General features: G+C 32.2%; 2 protein-coding genes across 3 annotated transcripts; both read left to right on the top strand.

Moving 5' to 3' along the window:
• Positions 1-4,228: 4,228 nt before the first annotated feature.
• Positions 4,229-5,161, top strand: LOC120280493. The gene has a single exon (XM_039287352.1). It carries the CDS (start codon positions 4,229-4,231, stop codon positions 5,159-5,161), a length of 933 nt encoding a protein of 310 aa, XP_039143286.1.
• A 4,947-nt stretch (positions 5,162-10,108) lies between these two features.
• LOC120280622 (synaptotagmin-5) lies at positions 10,109-16,979 on the top strand. Of its 2 annotated transcripts, XM_039287500.1 has the most exons (14): positions 10,109-10,514; positions 10,962-11,036; positions 11,123-11,230; positions 12,057-12,089; positions 12,174-12,263; positions 13,179-13,304; positions 13,925-14,068; positions 14,301-14,705; positions 14,852-14,986; positions 15,096-15,314; positions 15,413-15,688; positions 15,774-15,911; positions 16,184-16,492; positions 16,574-16,979. In XM_039287500.1, exons 1-14 carry the CDS (start codon positions 10,326-10,328, stop codon positions 16,787-16,789), a joined length of 2,463 nt encoding a protein of 820 aa, XP_039143434.1. In that variant the 5' UTR covers positions 10,109-10,325; the 3' UTR covers positions 16,790-16,979. The 2 variants fall into 2 exon arrangements, with proteins under 2 accessions (XP_039143434.1, XP_039143435.1); XM_039287501.1 differs by lacking the exons at positions 10,109-10,514; positions 10,962-11,036 and having other exon boundaries at positions 11,128-11,230; positions 12,174-12,255.
• Positions 16,980-17,361: the final 382 nt, after the last annotated feature.

Raw genomic sequence — 17,361 nt, 5'->3', positions numbered from 1 at the left:
CCTGGTTGGTGGAATAGTAACAGTACCGGCGGCTGCTACAGTACCACATAGGCGGTTGCTACAGTGTTGCGGCTGCTACAGTGATATCTAGAAGTTACTATAATAATGCCGGCTGCTACAGTGAATTGCTACAGTAGGCATCCATTAAAATATTTGTTTATAACAATAAATAAATTAAAGTTTTATATTTAGAAAAAAATTAAGATTCTTATGATTATGTTGATAAAACAATAATAATAAATTACCAAAAGCCCATGGGCCAATAACATAAAATTAATATAATTTAATATTATCATAATTCAATTAAATAAGATAAACTTTATATTAATAAAATAATTAAGGTTTTTAACTGTATAGTTACGCAAATAAAATAATAATATTAATAAATAAATGTTTTAAATATATATATATATATATATTTATTTATTTATTTATTTATTTTTTAAAACCATGAATTATGAAGCTATGACAAATCAAGGGCTCTAGGGACATGTATTAACAATCTATGCAAAAAGTAAAAGGGAGAGAGGGTCAACTTCATAAGGTATTTTTGGTTGAACTTTTAAAAAATAAAATAAAGTATAAGTTTGAAAACAAAAAATGCAGATAAAGTCGGATATCCAACGTAAGCACTTGAATCAAAATAAATGTGTTTTTTTATTTTATTTTATTTTTTTACAAGTTTATATTTTGATGGTTATTTTATATGATTGTACTAAGAGGTTATTTGTAAGTAGCTGTGATGTAAAATATTTTATGTATAAAAGTTTTTTTTAGTGTTTAGTTTGCTGTAAAATTATAAATTACATGTAAAATAACTTACAGAATAGATTTATTTTACAGCATTTCAACTTACGGCAAAATTGTTCGTATGTTGAAATACTGTAAAACTTCTCCCTTACACTCGCTTTCTTCCCTTACACTCACTTTTTTTTGTGTTCAATCTCTCGGACCTACACCTGATTCAGAAGCTCAAACAAAAGCACACCATCACTCTTCACCAATGAAGTTGACGATATTACTGGGGACGAGAACTCCGGTAACTTTCCGGTGCATTTCTAAGAGAACGAGTCTAAAGAAGTAGATGTCGGATTTCTGGGAACGAACCTCGTAGGGGATGTCATGGTGATCAAGATGGGGTTCAACTTCATGATGTATTTTTGGTTGAATTTTTAAAAAGTAAAATAAATTATAAGTTTGAAAACAAAAAAATGCAGATAAAGTCACATATCCAACGTAAGCACTTAAATAAAAATAAATGTGTTTCTCATTTTATTTTTTTTTTTACAAGTTCATATTTTGATGGTTATTTTATGTGATTGTACGAAGTGGGAACAAGTGCGCTGAAAATGATAGTGCATGAACCAATTAAACAATATCTACTCCTTGTGATTCACACTAACACTATTAATGTTAGTCACAATCTCAAAAAACTCAACATCACTTCTCTCGTGCTTCACCTTATTTTTCACAAGGTTTTTTTTTTCTTTTCCTTTTTCCTTTTTTTATTTATGAGAAAATAATTTTCTGAAAGTTTAGGTTTATTTATAATAATAAATGTATGTTTTTTTTTTTTCAATTGTGGTCCTCCTCCGAAGTAAGAATGGATGTTAGGATCAAGAGGTGATATTAAAGATAAGGTGGCACGCTAGAGGATGATGACATTTTATTGGAATAAAATAAAAATAATTAATTTTGTTTGTTTCATTTACTTATATGAATTAAATAACTAATCACCAACTCATTAATTAAACATCATGACAAATGAAGTTTATAAAAAAAAAATTTGTTTATATATATATTTGACAGTATGGATAAATCACCTTACACACATTAAATCTTCTACATATTTTTAAAGAAGTTAAATTTTTTATATTTCATATGAGAGTTTATCATATCATCCACTCCCTGATTGTGATTATTATTTATCTTTCATAATCAATGAATTTTTTTAATATTTATTAACAAATGTTTAAATAAAATTATTTTTATTTATATATCTATCAAAATATGTCAATTATAAAGTCAACTATAAAAAATTATTGGAGTATCTTTATGCAGGTCACCTCACAAGAAAAAAAAGGAAATAATGAATTTTTCTAAAAAAAAATTACTTTTGCAGCATTTAATCAAAAGTAAAACTGAATTATTTTCTTGTTTTGCACATAACATTATTATAATGGTATTTCAACTCACTAACACCACAATGTGGTCAATTTAGAAAATATAGTTTATATAAAAAATTAAAATTTAATATAAATTAAAATTAAGAGCTGTAACTACTACTCAAATAAAAGAATGACTTACAAAATAAATAAATAAATAAGTAAATAAACAAATAAATAAACAGGAAAACATCTCCAACATTTGAGATACGAAAAGACTAAAATAAGAAGACACAGACAATTTAATTCAATCTGACCGGTGCACCAAACTTTCCCTCTCTTTAATAATTTGCTTTGATTGATTATTGAAGAATAATAGATTGCCAAATCTCCAACATCACTAGTTTTATTAGTGTTCCAAAACTTTCATTTGATAATTTTAATCTTATAAGTTATTCAAAGGGCCAAGACAAGCAAAAAATACTACAAGGCACGCCATTCCCATGCTTTGCTAGCTTCTTATTTAAATATATACTATTATTTTTTTTTTAAAAAAAAGGAGATTAAACTCTAAAGTTTTTTACCAAAATAGATATACGTACATACATAATAAAGATCTGAAAAGAGGAGAACTAATTTGAAAAATAAAAACCCGAAGAAACCATATTGTAATAATATGCAAAATAATTAAAGAACTCTACAAGAGGACAAAAATGAAAAAGACACAAAGCCAAAAAAAATAGGTGGAGATTTTATGTATTAACTGCAATGCATGATCATTCAACTATAAACTTATTTTTACAAGAGTTGTCTCAAATTTTTACGTAAACTACACGAAGAATTCTTGTAGTTAGGTAAAAATCCACATGAAATCAAAAGCAAAATTTGATCATTGACACTATGCTCTTTAGTTTTCTTATTTCCAAAATTTGAGTTATAATTGATTAAAAAAAACATGTGATCCATGTTAATAGTAGTAGATAGATCTTGTTTTTTATTTTCTAAGATGTTTATTTAAGAATTTAAAATTTTAAAAATTCAACAATAATAATAATAATAATTATTATTATTATAATAATAAGATAAAGAAGAAGAAGAAGAAGAAAGCATGGTTTTGGCGTTTCACACGTGGCTTTTTTTTGTTTGTCATTGTGTCCACATAAATTCAAATCAAATTCAATTCTCATGTTTTCCAGAAGTAAACCAGAAGTTCCAGGAACCATTCATTTTTTTTCAACTCAGTTCTATTCTCCCGCCAGACCACTTTAAATCTTAAGATATTTATAAGCAATTGTTTTCTTTTTTTCCCCATTTATTCATTAAATAAATAATCTTCTTTTCCGGACACACAACTTTCTTAATCTTTTTTTAATCAAATTATCTTTGTGAATGGACACTTATCTGTACTATAAATGGATTTTTTTTTAAAAAAAATATTATTTTAATTTTGAATAAAAATTAAAAATACACATGTGATGAAATTAATATTTAATATGGTATTTTATATTACTTTTCAACAAAAGCAACAAGCGTTAAACAGTCCGAGAATTATCGTTTAGCATGTACGTCCTCAGTTAGGGAGAAGGGTTTTAGTTGCAAGTTATAAATAATGTTTTTAATGAATTTTCGTCTTAAAATTTTTGGATGTTTTAGTTAAATTTTTTATATGAGATTAAATGCCGCTAGACTATGAGTTTTTTAGTAGTACGGTATTTATAAATAGACTAAGTTCAATACAACGAAATACGACTAACAATTATACAATTAAAGCTAAAAAAAAAAGAAAACACTAATCAACCTACCACAATCTGCCACGTGGACGTCTCAAGATAACCAAACTTCAACCTGGGAGTAGAATACCGTAACTCTGGCTCAGCTCCAGCTGAGCTGAGTCATCATCCCCATCTCCTTTTCCTCGTACTTTTCCTACGTGTCACTTCCATCCAATAAATTCTCGCCACGTCACCCATTACTTCATCTCTCCCGCCCTCTATATAAACCCCCCCAACTCCAACCCTTTTACTCTCTCTCTCTCTCTCTCTCATTCTCCATTTCCCCAAATCCTTCTCATTCTTTTGATCTACTTCTTCTGAGCTTTCAATCTGAAACCCTAGTTTTCAGCCATGGATATCCCCTTGATCGAGTCCGGGATCATCATCAACCCTAATTTTCTATCTCGTTTCCTCGCCGGCCTCAACAGCCACTGGGCCTACTGTGCTCTCGCCGTCGCCGCCGTCGCCGCCTTCAGTAGCCTCGCAAAGAGGACGCGATTGGTGTTTTTCCGATTTCCCAGTGCCAAATCCGTCATTCCGCACCCTCCAACCTACTTCTCCGACACCGACGATGTCTCCTCTTCCGATTCCGATGACGACACCGAGGCGGAGGAGGAGGACGACGACGTCAACCATGAAGATGATGCCATGGCGTCTGATGATGATGAAAGTGAGTCTTTTTGTGGTAATTGTTGGGTGGATGAAGGGAGAAATGGGGATTCGGAGGAGAGGGTTTTCTGGCCGGAGCTCGTCGGCGGAGGCGCGATTGTGAAGGTATGGGATGGGTTAGGGTTAGGGTTCCGTAAATCAGGAACGGAGAAGTTGATTTCGTTGATGGATCTGAGTCGTGGGGATGCCATCAGCTCGTTTCTAGCTGGGAGAGGCCAGATCCCGGCGGCTTTCATGGAGTCACCGGCGGTGGTGCTATCCGGCGCGGCGGATATCGGAGGGAACTTCAATATTAGGGCATGGGATTCAAGGACCGGCGGCGAAGCATCGGGTGTTTCGTTTGGGCCGCGGAGGCGGAGGAGAGTAGAGGGAATCGCCGGAGGGGAAGGGAGGGTTTTCGTTCGGGATGACGCCGGCGAGGTCTCGCTGGTGGATCTGAGAAACGGGAAGACGACGGCGGCGGTGGGCGGAGAGACGTTTTGGGACGCTGACGCCGTTTTCGTTGACGGCGGCGGAGACGATGAGGGGAAATCGGGGATGGTGGGCGGCAGTTCGGTGGCGGCGTGGTGTCGTAACGCCGTTAGATGTTTTCCCGTTTTGCCCTCGTCGAGATGAAGTTTTTACGATGTGGTGGTGGCTTAGCGGATTCCAGCTGTGGACCTGGGCCCATTGCTTCGCGGGCTCACAGCCCATCTTGTTTGTAATATATATATATATATCTTTTCATTTTTATAATTTAAATTATTTAATTTTTAACTCAAAAAAAAAATTTTAAATGAAAATTGCATTGGAAGCTAATTAATGACATATTTTGTAGAGCGCGTCCACAATACATGTATATATGATTAATTTATTTATTCAAAGCTAATTAATCAACGCAATTCAGGTATATATATATATATCTAGATAATAGAAATGTAATTTATGTACGCAAAGTTATGTAATCAATGATGACATTTCAAAGGATTGGTTATATATATATTAATTTTAAGCCATTAATAGTGTTTCTACACGCTTGTGATCATTTTTATAATTTAAATTATTTATTATTTAACCAAAAAAATAAATAAATAAAAATTTCATTGGAAGCTGATTAATGACATAATTTGTAGAGCGCGTCCACAACACATGTATATGCGATTCATTTATTCAAAGCTAATTAATCACGTAGTTCATATGTGTATATGTATATAATAGAAATGTAATTCATGGACTCAAAGCTATGTTATCAATGTTGACTTTTCAATGGATTAGTTATATGGAGTATATATATATATATATAATTTCAAGCCATTAATAGTAATTCAACACGCTTGTGATAAGCTTACGGAATGTTAAACCTTTTTTTAATTGAAAATATAGATTGGTCACTTAAAATATATTAGAATTGTCCATTTTTGTTTGTGATGTATTTGTTTATTTGATAATTTAAATTATTTAATTTAAAAATTTTCAAAATTGCATTCCAGGTAAATTATTAACATAAATCACAGCAAGCGTCCGCAGACTCATGCATATATATATATATATATATATGATTCATTTATTCGGAGCTAATTGATCACATAATTCATATGTATATATGTAATAAAAATATAATTCAGGTACTCAAAGCTATGTTTTCAAGGTTGTTTTTTCAATGGAAAAGTGTATAATTTTAAACCATTAATAGAGTTTCAACACACTTACGAATGGGGATAAATTCATCATCTGTTGAGTTTTGTTTTGTTTTGTTTTTTTTTCCAAATGCGACGAGTATTGTTCACGGTGTGAGCACATGTTCAAAATCTCATAATTTTATTGAAATAAAAAGACAAGAGAACAAGACAGACACGGAAAAAATTATTTTGTTTTTTCTCTAAAAGAGATGGAGTAAAATAACTATGTTCAAAAGTAATTATCATAAACATGTAATGCATTATATGTACCATTCTTCTACTCTTTCCCATATTGCCTTGACACAAAAAGGAGAGTTCAACCCAAATGCTTTATTTTTGTCTTGCTCTCCGTTGTGCTTCTCTTTTGTTTTTTATTTTTTTATAAAACTTGAATCAATCCTGAAAAATAGATTAGTGAAATCAAGTACACAGAGAAAGACAACGAGTAAATATAAGATTAAAAAAATTTGAGGAATTGCTCAAAAAATTTAAATAACTATACCTTTAATTTTTTCAAATCCTTTGGTAGTCTTCAAAAATTACTTTTAAGTCAATAGTTAGATAACCTCGATTTTACTATTTTTACATCACGTTCAATTTTTAATTTTGCTCTTTCGTTCTAGTATTTCAGATTTACTATTTTTAGATCACGTTTAGTTTTTGATGTATTTATTTACTATTTAATGAATTTATTTAAATTTGTATATTATCGAACAGAATTCAAACTTCCAAAAGTGATGGGAGGGATGAAATAAGACTGGTTATAAAAAGAAGGGATTACAAAGGATAATATTTTGTCAGACGGACTATAGAGGATAAACAAAAAATTTTAAAGACTAATAAATAAATTTTCCAAAATTTTTTGTTAGAGATGCTATTGTGACCATTAAAAGCGGTTAGGTCGCGGAAAGACACGGTTTTTTGGCGATGACTGCCATAAATATAAATATATATATAAATAAAATAAAAATATCCTCTTTGTTGGATTAGGGTTCAAAAATTATGGCTGGAGTCTGTAATTGAGGGTAGAATTGGTTGCTTGGTAGAGTCCTCCCTCTCAAGCTTTCTTGGTCTCGTTATAATCAGTATCTAATTTAACTTGTGGTCAAACACTCTGTAGAATGATGGTAGAATTTCTTTAAAAGGAAAAATTGAGTTGCTAGAAGTTATGAAACATATTATTAAAAAAATGAATAATTGTTTGTCTATTTGCCTTTTAAAACTATATTTGCATTTTTGTCTTCTATGGGCTTGACAAAAAGGTGCAATCCTCCTGAAAACATTCTAACCTCTTGGATCAAACAAATTAAATAATAATTTATTTTTAAAATGTTACTAAAAATATGATTAAACAAATTCTAATTATGAAATTCATTGCTTTTTTCAGCTGCTAGAAGGTGTGAGGGTCATGGTCATGGGCATAAAGGGAAAGGATGGGTTTTGTTTGCTTTTTTTTAATGTATACACCGACATTTTTTTCAATAGATGTTGACAATATTTATATAGCTATTTTCTCCAATGGCAATATAATAATATATATATATACAATTAAAGAAACATGGGGAGAGGTTTGATTTATTTATTTATTTTCTATAACTTTATTTAAGAACCATATTTTCAAAGTGTCCAAACAACTAATTTCATCATGCATAATGAAAATTAAGTTATATTAAGTATAAAAGTATTTACTTGTTAAAGGATTTATAATTAAATGATATTAGACACACCGTAAAAAGATCAATGTGAAAAGTTTAAATATATCGAGTTAAAGTTTCATTAAATATAATGGTGGTAATGGATCTCTGGTTATAAATTCAGGTTTGTAGTCCACACATTTTATATGTCTATGCGCACATTTCTTTGACTAAAAACACTTGTTATATTAGTCTTAATAAAAATTTATTAATGTTAATATTTTCTACAAAACAATTACTCCATTAATAGCATTTATTCATTCATTCATCTATTTATTAAAATCTTCAAAAAAATTAGTGGGACAAGCTTTAATTGGGTGGAGAATATTAATTATTTTTTTATTATACAATTATTATTACACCTGGTGTCATGAAAGATATATGGTGAGCACTTTATTAATTAAAAAAAAACCTTTCTTTCTTTTCAAAAGAAATAAAGAATAAATGTTAAATTATAATTATATCCAAACCCCTCTAATATTAATTATTAAAAACTAAGGAAAAACTATGGAATGAGTTAGCCATTAAAGTAGACTTGAGAAATCAATCAATATTTCTAGTCTTCAAAAGAAACAGTTATCCATAAAAACAAGTTGGCAATAAAAAATAGATTTATATATATAAACATACGTTGTTATCATATGCAGTTAAGGCGAAGTCCAAAAGATCAAAACAATAATTACAAGTTTAAATTTAATCAAAAGTGTTATTATTAAACAAGGTTTAAAAAGTCACTGCTTCCATTAAGATAAATGACTTATCATTCCCTAATTTACGTTTTAAGAATACGCAAAGCTTTGTTTAATCCAACGGCTGTTTTCAATCCATGCATTGCTCCTCGAGATTAGTGCATCCTTCATTGCCGGCCCCGAATTAATTGTTTATATTCATGAGAGCCGTCAAATTAGAAGGCTAAGTTTGAAATTAGAACCGCTACACCGAATAGCACAGCATTAACATTTCATTTTAACGATTCAAATCTTGACACGTGTACCACACACATGTATTTATATATAACTTGTGTTCCCTAAAATTCATAAGGGGATAAAGATTAGAAACTTGTTCCTAATGTTCATCAACACTGTCAATGAACTGTATGAACTGTGTTCTGTTTATTAATATAATTTTATTAGTGATTGTGTGGGTTTTTTATAAGAGAAATAATATTTTTTTTTTCTTTATAGAGTTATATGATTGGGCCTAGGAAGTCATTAAATGATTGTAATTTTTGTACTTTTGCAGTTATATGTTTTTTTACAATATTTATGGTCTTTTTTAAAAAATAATAATAATTAGGCTTAGTTTATTTAATTAAAAAATTTTAAATTCTTATTTTTTTTAATAAAAACAGAAGAAAAAAAAAGAAGTACACTGATTTATAGAGCTCTCGTTACTTTATCCCAAATTGAAATACAGCAGGCGGTCTTTAAAAAACTAGTGGATGAAACACCAACACATAAATATAAAAAATTAAAAGTTTGGAAATTTATTAAATTCCATACATGCAATTTCATGTGGTTGCATTGATGCAGCTTTTTCTAAAAAAAAATCTAATCTTCATATTCATGAAAAAACACCCCATCTTTTCTCTACTTTGTCCTCCGTTCCATCAGCTCCATCATTCTAGCCATTACTAAATAAATATATATTTAATAAATTATATTTTTTTAAAAGAATTGAAATTCTTCGTATCATCCTCCAGTTCTGTCAAAAATCTATGTACTATTTTATATTCTTAAAAAAAAAAAATTTTGACACAAAATAATAGCTTATTTTACGGTATTTTTGTCATAAATATCCTTTAATGATTATAACTAGAATACAAAGTAGTAAACAACAAACAAGATATTAAATATTAACAATAAATATTAAACAAAAAATGTTACATTTTAAATGAAAATTTGTATAATTACATGTAAACACACAATGTTAATAAAAAATATAATTAATAAATAAAAATTATATTTTGTAAGTGGGGCAAAATTAGATTTATAAATAAAATAAACTGATGTAAAGACTGAAAATAAGTAAACCGAAAAAAAATTGAAATGCTAGAGAGGTTGTAGATGGTATTTGAAAAGTTATAGGGACTAATGAATAATTTTAACTAACAAAAATATCTTAAACTTTTTATTTTCATTTAAAAAAAAAAAATCCCTGTCTGAGACAAGACAGCAAAAGTATAACAATTCATGGCAACAAGAACAGAACACTAATAACAAACCAAAAGTCTAAAAACAAGAAGCCATTGGTCAACTACCTTCTTCTCCATCTCTATTTATACTGATTCAAGGATGGGTGGTTGAATCCTTCCACCATTGACGTCCTTGAAGTCTTCTCCTTCTAGATCTCTTCTTCTCAATTGCTAATACTGGTTTCATGTGTTAGTGTTTGTGGTTTTCATTTGAGAAGGTGAAAGTGAGAGAGATGGTGAGGAAGAGGCTTGGGAATTACTATGCAAAGGAGGCAGTGGAGTTCTTGAATCATGTGATTAGAGATAAGCCATTGCTGCCCTTCTTAGTGCCTCTTGGATTGTTTGCTTGGGCTATTGAGCGCTGGCTTGTGCCTTTCTCTAATTGGGTGCCCCTTGCTTTTGCCGTCTGGGCTACAATTCAGGTTCTGTCTCTTCTGTTTCTCTTCTTCTTTAGCTCTGTGTTTCAGTTGTTGGTTTTGATGTGTTTCTTCTTGAGTTTTGGTGTTGAAAGGTAGTGCCTTTCCATCTCGGGTGAGAAAATTTCAGCCTTTTTTCAGTTTTTATAGAGGATTGCTGTTTATTGTTGGACTGTTTATTGAAAGGACATGGCTTTTCTGCTCAGACGAATCAAAATTTCAGTTTTTTTGGAGGGTTTTTTTTTCCCTGGAAGGTTTTAGTTATTGTGCTGTTTCTTTGGTGATTGCTTGTGGTGGAGTTGAACAGGAAATTTTGTTTTGGTGTTTGTTTATTTGTTTCAATGAATTTTGGTGGTGAAAGGATCTAATTCAGCTGCTCAGATGAATCAAAATTTTAGTTTTTTTTTAAGTTGTTGCTATTGAAGACTGCTGTTTATTTTGTTGTTTTTGTAGTATGGGAGGTATCAGCGCAGATTGCTTGTGGAAGGTTTGAACAGTAGATGGAGGCAGCTCATAATGAATACATCGGTGGGATACTTTGACTTGTGTTGTTTTGCTTGTTTGGGGTTTTGTTTCTATTTAGTTCATTTATGTTAGTGTATGAATGGTTGCAGCCTACAACGCCATTGGAACCTTGTGCATGGTTGAACAAGCTCTCAATGGAAGTCTGGTCGAATTTCATGGAACCCAGAATTTCAAAACGGCTTTCGGCACTTGTTGAGGTGAGCTTCACATGTATTTGTTATGAACTTTCCTTTCTGGTTTGAATTGAGTGTGAAGCATCAAGCATGCATTCTTTTTCACTTTATGTATCAAATAGAAGAAACAGAAAAATAGAGAACTCTTGGCATGTGACTTTCATGATGTTGGAGATATCTTGTTGCTTCCTATTCTGGTCGAGTAGAGAGGTGGTTCATTAATGAGTGGTTTAATTGGGCTTATGTTGTCTACTGTGAACTGTTTGAGCACTTGATCACTTTTAACTAACCTGACCGTCACTTGACTTTCTTAAAACAGTTATTTCTAAGAATAGGAAGATTAAATTTTGGCATGTAATGTGATAATGAGATGAAGATTTATTGGGGTATTTGAAAGTGAAATCTGGATTTTTTTTTTTTTAATTAACTAACTGACTTATAGATTCAGAGTTTTTAATTTGGACTGCATATCTTCAGTCGTTTCATTTTTTCGCCCGCATGGCATTCCCCTTTAAGGCAAATCACTACATATCTCTGGAAGCTTGGGACCATTCAAAGTTCTTGTTTATTTTTGGATCTCAGATCCTGATATGTCTTAATTGTTTATTTATGTTTGGTGAGGATAAATGCAAGAAAAATAGTGGCATTTCTTTTCTACCCATTTTCTTTACGGTAGCATGCTTTCTTGGGTATAGAACAATTTAAAGAGTGTATCGGGAAAAAGGTGGCAATAATTTTCTATTGATCTCTGATGTATTGTTTAAGGAGTTAATTTGCTTTCATTTTGATATACATGCCTGATGTAAAAACTGATTAGACGTGTATTATCTTTTCTTTGATTTTTCTGCAGAGGCGATTGAAACATCGAAAACCAAAGCTTCTTGTAAGTTTCAACTGCATTTGCCCATTTATTTCTGATTTTTAAATATCAGAAAGTGCTGATCAAGCAGACATTTGTTTTGTTTAGGAAAGAATAGAATTGCAAGAATTCTCACTTGGGTCCTGCCCTCCCAGCTTGGGACAAAATGGTGTACACTGGATTACTTCAGGTGACCAGGTTTGGTTTCTATTTAGTATTTACATGAGTTTTTAATGCTATGATCTGAATTTATTTCGGTTATAAGGTAAATATTATAATCTACTTGTAATGCATGATATACTTGTTAAATATCCATTTTTGAGCACCATCTCCTTTTAAATAATCAGAGAAATTGGGCTTCAGTAGCCCATTCCTTTCTCATCTAGAGACCTTAAGTTGGCAAGCCATTTGAGCCATGCACAAGGCCTTATAAATGATGGCACATAACATAACACTGTTATTTGCTCATCACGAATAATTGAGGGATATGGAGTGAAATATGCTGGTTGGTGGAGATTTGGCTTCAAAGACTATAAATCACAATATGATCAATTAGCTTGTGTTTTAATCTTTGAAATTAATATCACTTGGATCCTTGTTCTTAAGATCTAAGGATATGATTATTGTTTAAAATTTAAAGTTAACTCACTTTAATTGTTTTGGAATAGATATTTAATCCACCTAGAGCATCCTGACATCTCATCCATAAACCTCCAGCACTGAATTTTGATATGTTTTTCAGCACAAACTGAATATTTAACTGTCAAATGAGAGAATACTGTATTATTTATAATGTATCTCACTGTCTTCGTATCTGTTCAAGATCTTCTTTTTTAAAACAATATCACTTTGAGCTTGCTAGCTTCTTTTGATGACTAATGACGTTCTCAGTGATTATGCATGATCACTGAGAACTTGTAGTTTTTTAAAACAATATCATGTTTTTTAAAACAATATAACTTGTAGTTTTTTCTTATGACCATTCTGTATTTTGTTTGACTGTTATACATCTGCCATGGTTCTTAGAATACCTTTTCCTTGCAAAATGCTATGATCTTCATTGTACTGTTATTTGGGCAACATAAAATTAGCCATGTATATTGATCGTGACAGCAAGTTATGCGGCTTGGTTTTGAATGGAACACTAATGACATGAGTGTAATGCTGCTGGCAAAGTTGGCAAGGCCATTGATTGGGACCGCTCGAATTGTCATCAACAACCTTTATATTAAAGGGGATGTAAGTAGAGATCTTTTCCTCCATTATTTTCTTATTCAAAATTCTTGATTACTTGACTGATATGCTGGGGTTGGAAATGGTCTAACGTAAAGAGTCTTAGTTAAATTCCTGATATTATAATTCTTTAGTTGCTTTCACATTTATCCTAAAATTTGAAATAAAAGGACATTCATTATACAAGGCACTTGAACTGAATGTTTTATTCCTGCCAAGATCTAGACTGCAAGCTGGTCTGTTCCATTGGTACTAATGGTGCTCAACGTCTTTTAACCTGATTCCAGTTGTGATTTCTGTCCCTTTCTTAGCTCTATAAATGAGGCGCTCTTTCAGAAAATAACAAATGCTAATTAAAACAAACATCTTCTTCAATTCCTGTCTCTATTATGTAATCATGTTAAAGTTTTTGCCTTAATTTTCTGCATTTGAGTGTAACCCGTGGTTTTTGCAGCCATGGAATGGTCTATTAAGTTCTACAAATTTGCATGATGGCATTGAAATTACTTCTAAAAGATTGCTTATCTTGGATTAGGAATTTTTTACAACTAGTGCTATCAATCGTTGTTTTGAGGTATCAATTATATTTTTCACCTTTGATGTCCATTCCGATTTTGGTTCTGCAGCTTCGTCTACTGCCAATTCTTGATGGACAAGCAGTTCTATATTCATTTGAATCTACTCCTGAGGTCAGGATAGGTGTTGCATTTGGAAGTGGCGGAAGCCAATCACTTCCTGCTACAGAATTACCAGGGGTATCAAGTTGGCTGGTGAGTTCCTCCTCCTAGTGACTATTGTTTGGTTAGACATGTTCTGAAAGTATGTTAAGTTGCGGAACAATGTACACTATTTCTACAAACTATTAATTTTTCCCCATGATGTAACAGCACATCTCAATTTTTCATCGGATGCATGACAATAGCAATACTCTGTTAAGTTTTAATGTGACATTTCTTGTGCTATTTTGTATGACATTCTGCATATGTTCTTTATTTTATCCAGGTAAAAGTTTTCACTGATACTTTAGTCAGGATGATGGTTGAGCCCCGGCGTGGATGTTACTCTTTACCGACAGTAGATTTAAGGAAGAAAGCTGTTGGAGGTGTGCTTTCAGTTACTGTAGTTTCAGCCAGTAAATTGGGCAGAAATAATGGTTTTAGTCGAGAAACCTCTACATCAAGTGGCAACATAATGGAAAATGGAGGAAATAAAATTCTACAGACATTTATAGAAGTAGAGCTTGGAGATTTGACGAGACGAACTAGCATTAGTCAAGGTTCAAGCCCTAAATGGAATGCTACCTTTAACATGGTATTGCATGGAGAATCGGGAATTCTCAAGTTTAATCTTTATGAATGGGATCCAAGCAGCGTGAAGTATAATTACTTGACTAGCTGTGAGATCAAGGTACTCTATCTAAACTCATCTTTTATTTGCCTTTGGCGAGAATGCTTTGATTGAGAAGAATCAAATGCATTCACAAAAATTGGTTGGTTTTGTATGCGAGACCTCTCTAAACATCTGATGCCTTAAACTTTCCTATGTTTGAACAGATGAAATATGTTTTGGATGACACTACAACCTTTTGGGCGATAGGACCCAATTTTAGTGTATTGGCGAAGCAAGCCGAATATTGTGGTAAAGAAGTTGAAATGATTGTGCCATTTGAAGAAACCAATGTTGGTGAGGTACACTACTGCTTCATGAGGGATAATTGTATACTTGTAATTCATGCATAAATTCAATCATCAATAACTATACATACGTTTAGTATGATTTATTTCATTTGTTTTACAGTTGACTGTAAAGCTTGTGCTTAAAGAGTGGCAATATTCAGATGACTCAACTAGCCTGAATAAAGCTTCCAGCAGAACTCAAAATTCAGTATATAATTCACAGCATATACAACTAAAAACAGGAAGGAAACTTAAAGTAACAGTTGCCGAAGGACGGAGCCTAATGGCAAAAGATAAATCAGGAAGATGTGACCCTTATGTAAAAGTGCAATACGGAAAGGTTAGTTTTGCCACAAGATACTTCTTGTTCTGCAAAGTCCGAATATGTTTCTCATTAAATATCCGGATACGTTTCTCATCAAATATTACTTTCTCCAGCTTATGCACAAAACGAAAACTCTCTCTCATACTACAAATCCTGTGTGGAACCACAGGTTTGATTTTGATGAAATAGGAGGTGGAGAGTGTCTCATGATCAAATGCTACAATGCGGACATATTTGGTGATGAGAATATTGGTAGTGCAAGGGTGAATCTTGATGGCCTTGTGGAAGGTTCTTGTAAGGATGTATGGATACCCTTGGAGAAGGTAAACTCCGGGGAGTTGAGGCTCCTGATTGAAGCATTGAATAATGAAGACTTTGAAGTATCAAGGGTATATGCTTCCTCATATTTTGATTTTCATATTAACATTCAAATATTCAATGTATCTGATGGTTTAAGTTATCTGCTTTTTGTAGACAATAGTCAGTCAATCTGGAAGTGGTTGGGTTGAACTAGTCCTTATTGAAGCTAGGGACCTCATTGCTGCTGATCTAAGGGGAACTAGCGATCCTTATGTAAGGGTGCAGTATGGTAACACGAAGAAACGAACTAAGGTCAGTCAAAACCCAATGGTGATAGTTTTTTTATTTTTCTTATGTTTTGTACTGACATCTTATTACCATTATCCAAGTTTATTACTAAAATGTTTTCTGGATGAGAAGATATGCTTTATATGATCCATATAGAACACCCAATTCTAGTCGCATAGGTTTGTATTCAATCTTCGGCTGTAAAGTTGCTATCACTATCACAAGACACTCTTCTTGTTAAAAGAAAACTTTTGCATATCGACTTGTCGTTTGCTCACAATGCACACATCATTCAGGTTGTTCACAAGACATTGAATCCCCAATGGAACCAAATTTTAGAGTTTCCTGATACCGGTAAACAGTTGGTTCTTCATGTGAAAGATCACAATGCTCTACTACCAACATCAAGTATAGGTGATTGTGTTGTCGAATATGAATGGTTACCTCCAAATCAAACAGCCGACAAGTGGATTCCTCTGCAAGGAGTAAAGAGCGGAGAGATACATGTAAAAGTAACAAGAAAAGTGCCGGAGCTGCAGAAGAACACGAGCTTGGATACAGATATATCAAAAACCTTAAGCAAAGCGAATAAAATATCTGGCCAGGTTAGTTGAACCAGATGCACTGCTTACTCTGAAAACTTGCTTTTGATCAATTTGAGCATGATGAACTTTTGAATTATGCAGGTCAGGGAACTTCTTAAGAAACTTCATGGATTGATCGAGGATGGAGATTACGAGAACTTATCACTAGCTCTAAGTGAGGTAGAGAACATCGAAGACGGGCAAGTTGAGTATATGTTGCAGCTTGAGAAGGAGAAGACACTCTTGCTTGACAAAATCGGCGAGCTTGGCCGGGAAATAAGTCGAACATCATCAACACCTAGTAAGATGCCATATTGAGTCTCACGTTTGCCGCAAAGTAGATATAAAAGAATCGAAAATACGAGTTTGTATGTATTCTTTTCTTCTGAATAGTTTGTATGTAATCCTTTTTCATTGTTTTGAGTCTCTCTTCTGATTCCTGGTCTCAAATATTAATTTATACTAATCATATGAAAATTATTATACAAATGTACCATTATGAATGAAAGCTCACTGTCACAGAGATGAACTGTGGTTTTATGGTTTTTTTAGTTCCTTTGTAGAGGTTGGATTCTTTACTGTTTGCATCTCCAGGTCTTCATGGTTTAAACGTGATAGATGGTTTTCATACCTCTTTCATGTCCAAAAAAATGAATATGACAACAAACATTCCATAGTATTAATCTGTTTTAAAATTTATGTATTTGAACCCTTATGAATTATACAAAATAATATTATGGCGGTCCACAAAATAGTCATTTAAAATACTGTTTATTGAATCAAGGGATTCTTGTATCTGATACCTCAAATTTTCCAAAAATATCTCACAACCCTTCATTTTATTTATCATCTTCAGAACAAATATTCAAGCTATATATATATATATATAT

The sequence above is a fragment of the Dioscorea cayenensis genome, chromosome 17 (assembly GCF_009730915.1).
Source record: "Dioscorea cayenensis subsp. rotundata cultivar TDr96_F1 chromosome 17, TDr96_F1_v2_PseudoChromosome.rev07_lg8_w22 25.fasta, whole genome shotgun sequence".
Taxonomy (NCBI): Eukaryota; Viridiplantae; Streptophyta; class Magnoliopsida; order Dioscoreales; family Dioscoreaceae; genus Dioscorea; species Dioscorea cayenensis.
The sequence above is the reverse complement of the archived record's forward strand: the minus strand, read 5'-3'. Positions and strand labels throughout refer to the sequence as shown.

Coding starts and splice junctions, on each gene's coding strand:
- LOC120280493 (XM_039287352.1), top strand. CDS start 4,229: ATGGATATCCCCTTGATCGAGTCCGGGATCATCATCAACCCTAATTTT.
- LOC120280622 (XM_039287500.1), top strand. CDS start 10,326: ATGGTGAGGAAGAGGCTTGGGAATTACTATGCAAAGGAGGCAGTGGAG. Junction 12,264..13,178: donor GGATTACTTCAGGTGACCAG/GTTTGGTTTCTA, acceptor TGATCGTGACAG/CAAGTTATGCGGCTTGGTTT. Junction 14,706..14,851: donor TGACTAGCTGTGAGATCAAG/GTACTCTATCTA, acceptor ATGTTTGAACAG/ATGAAATATGTTTTGGATGA.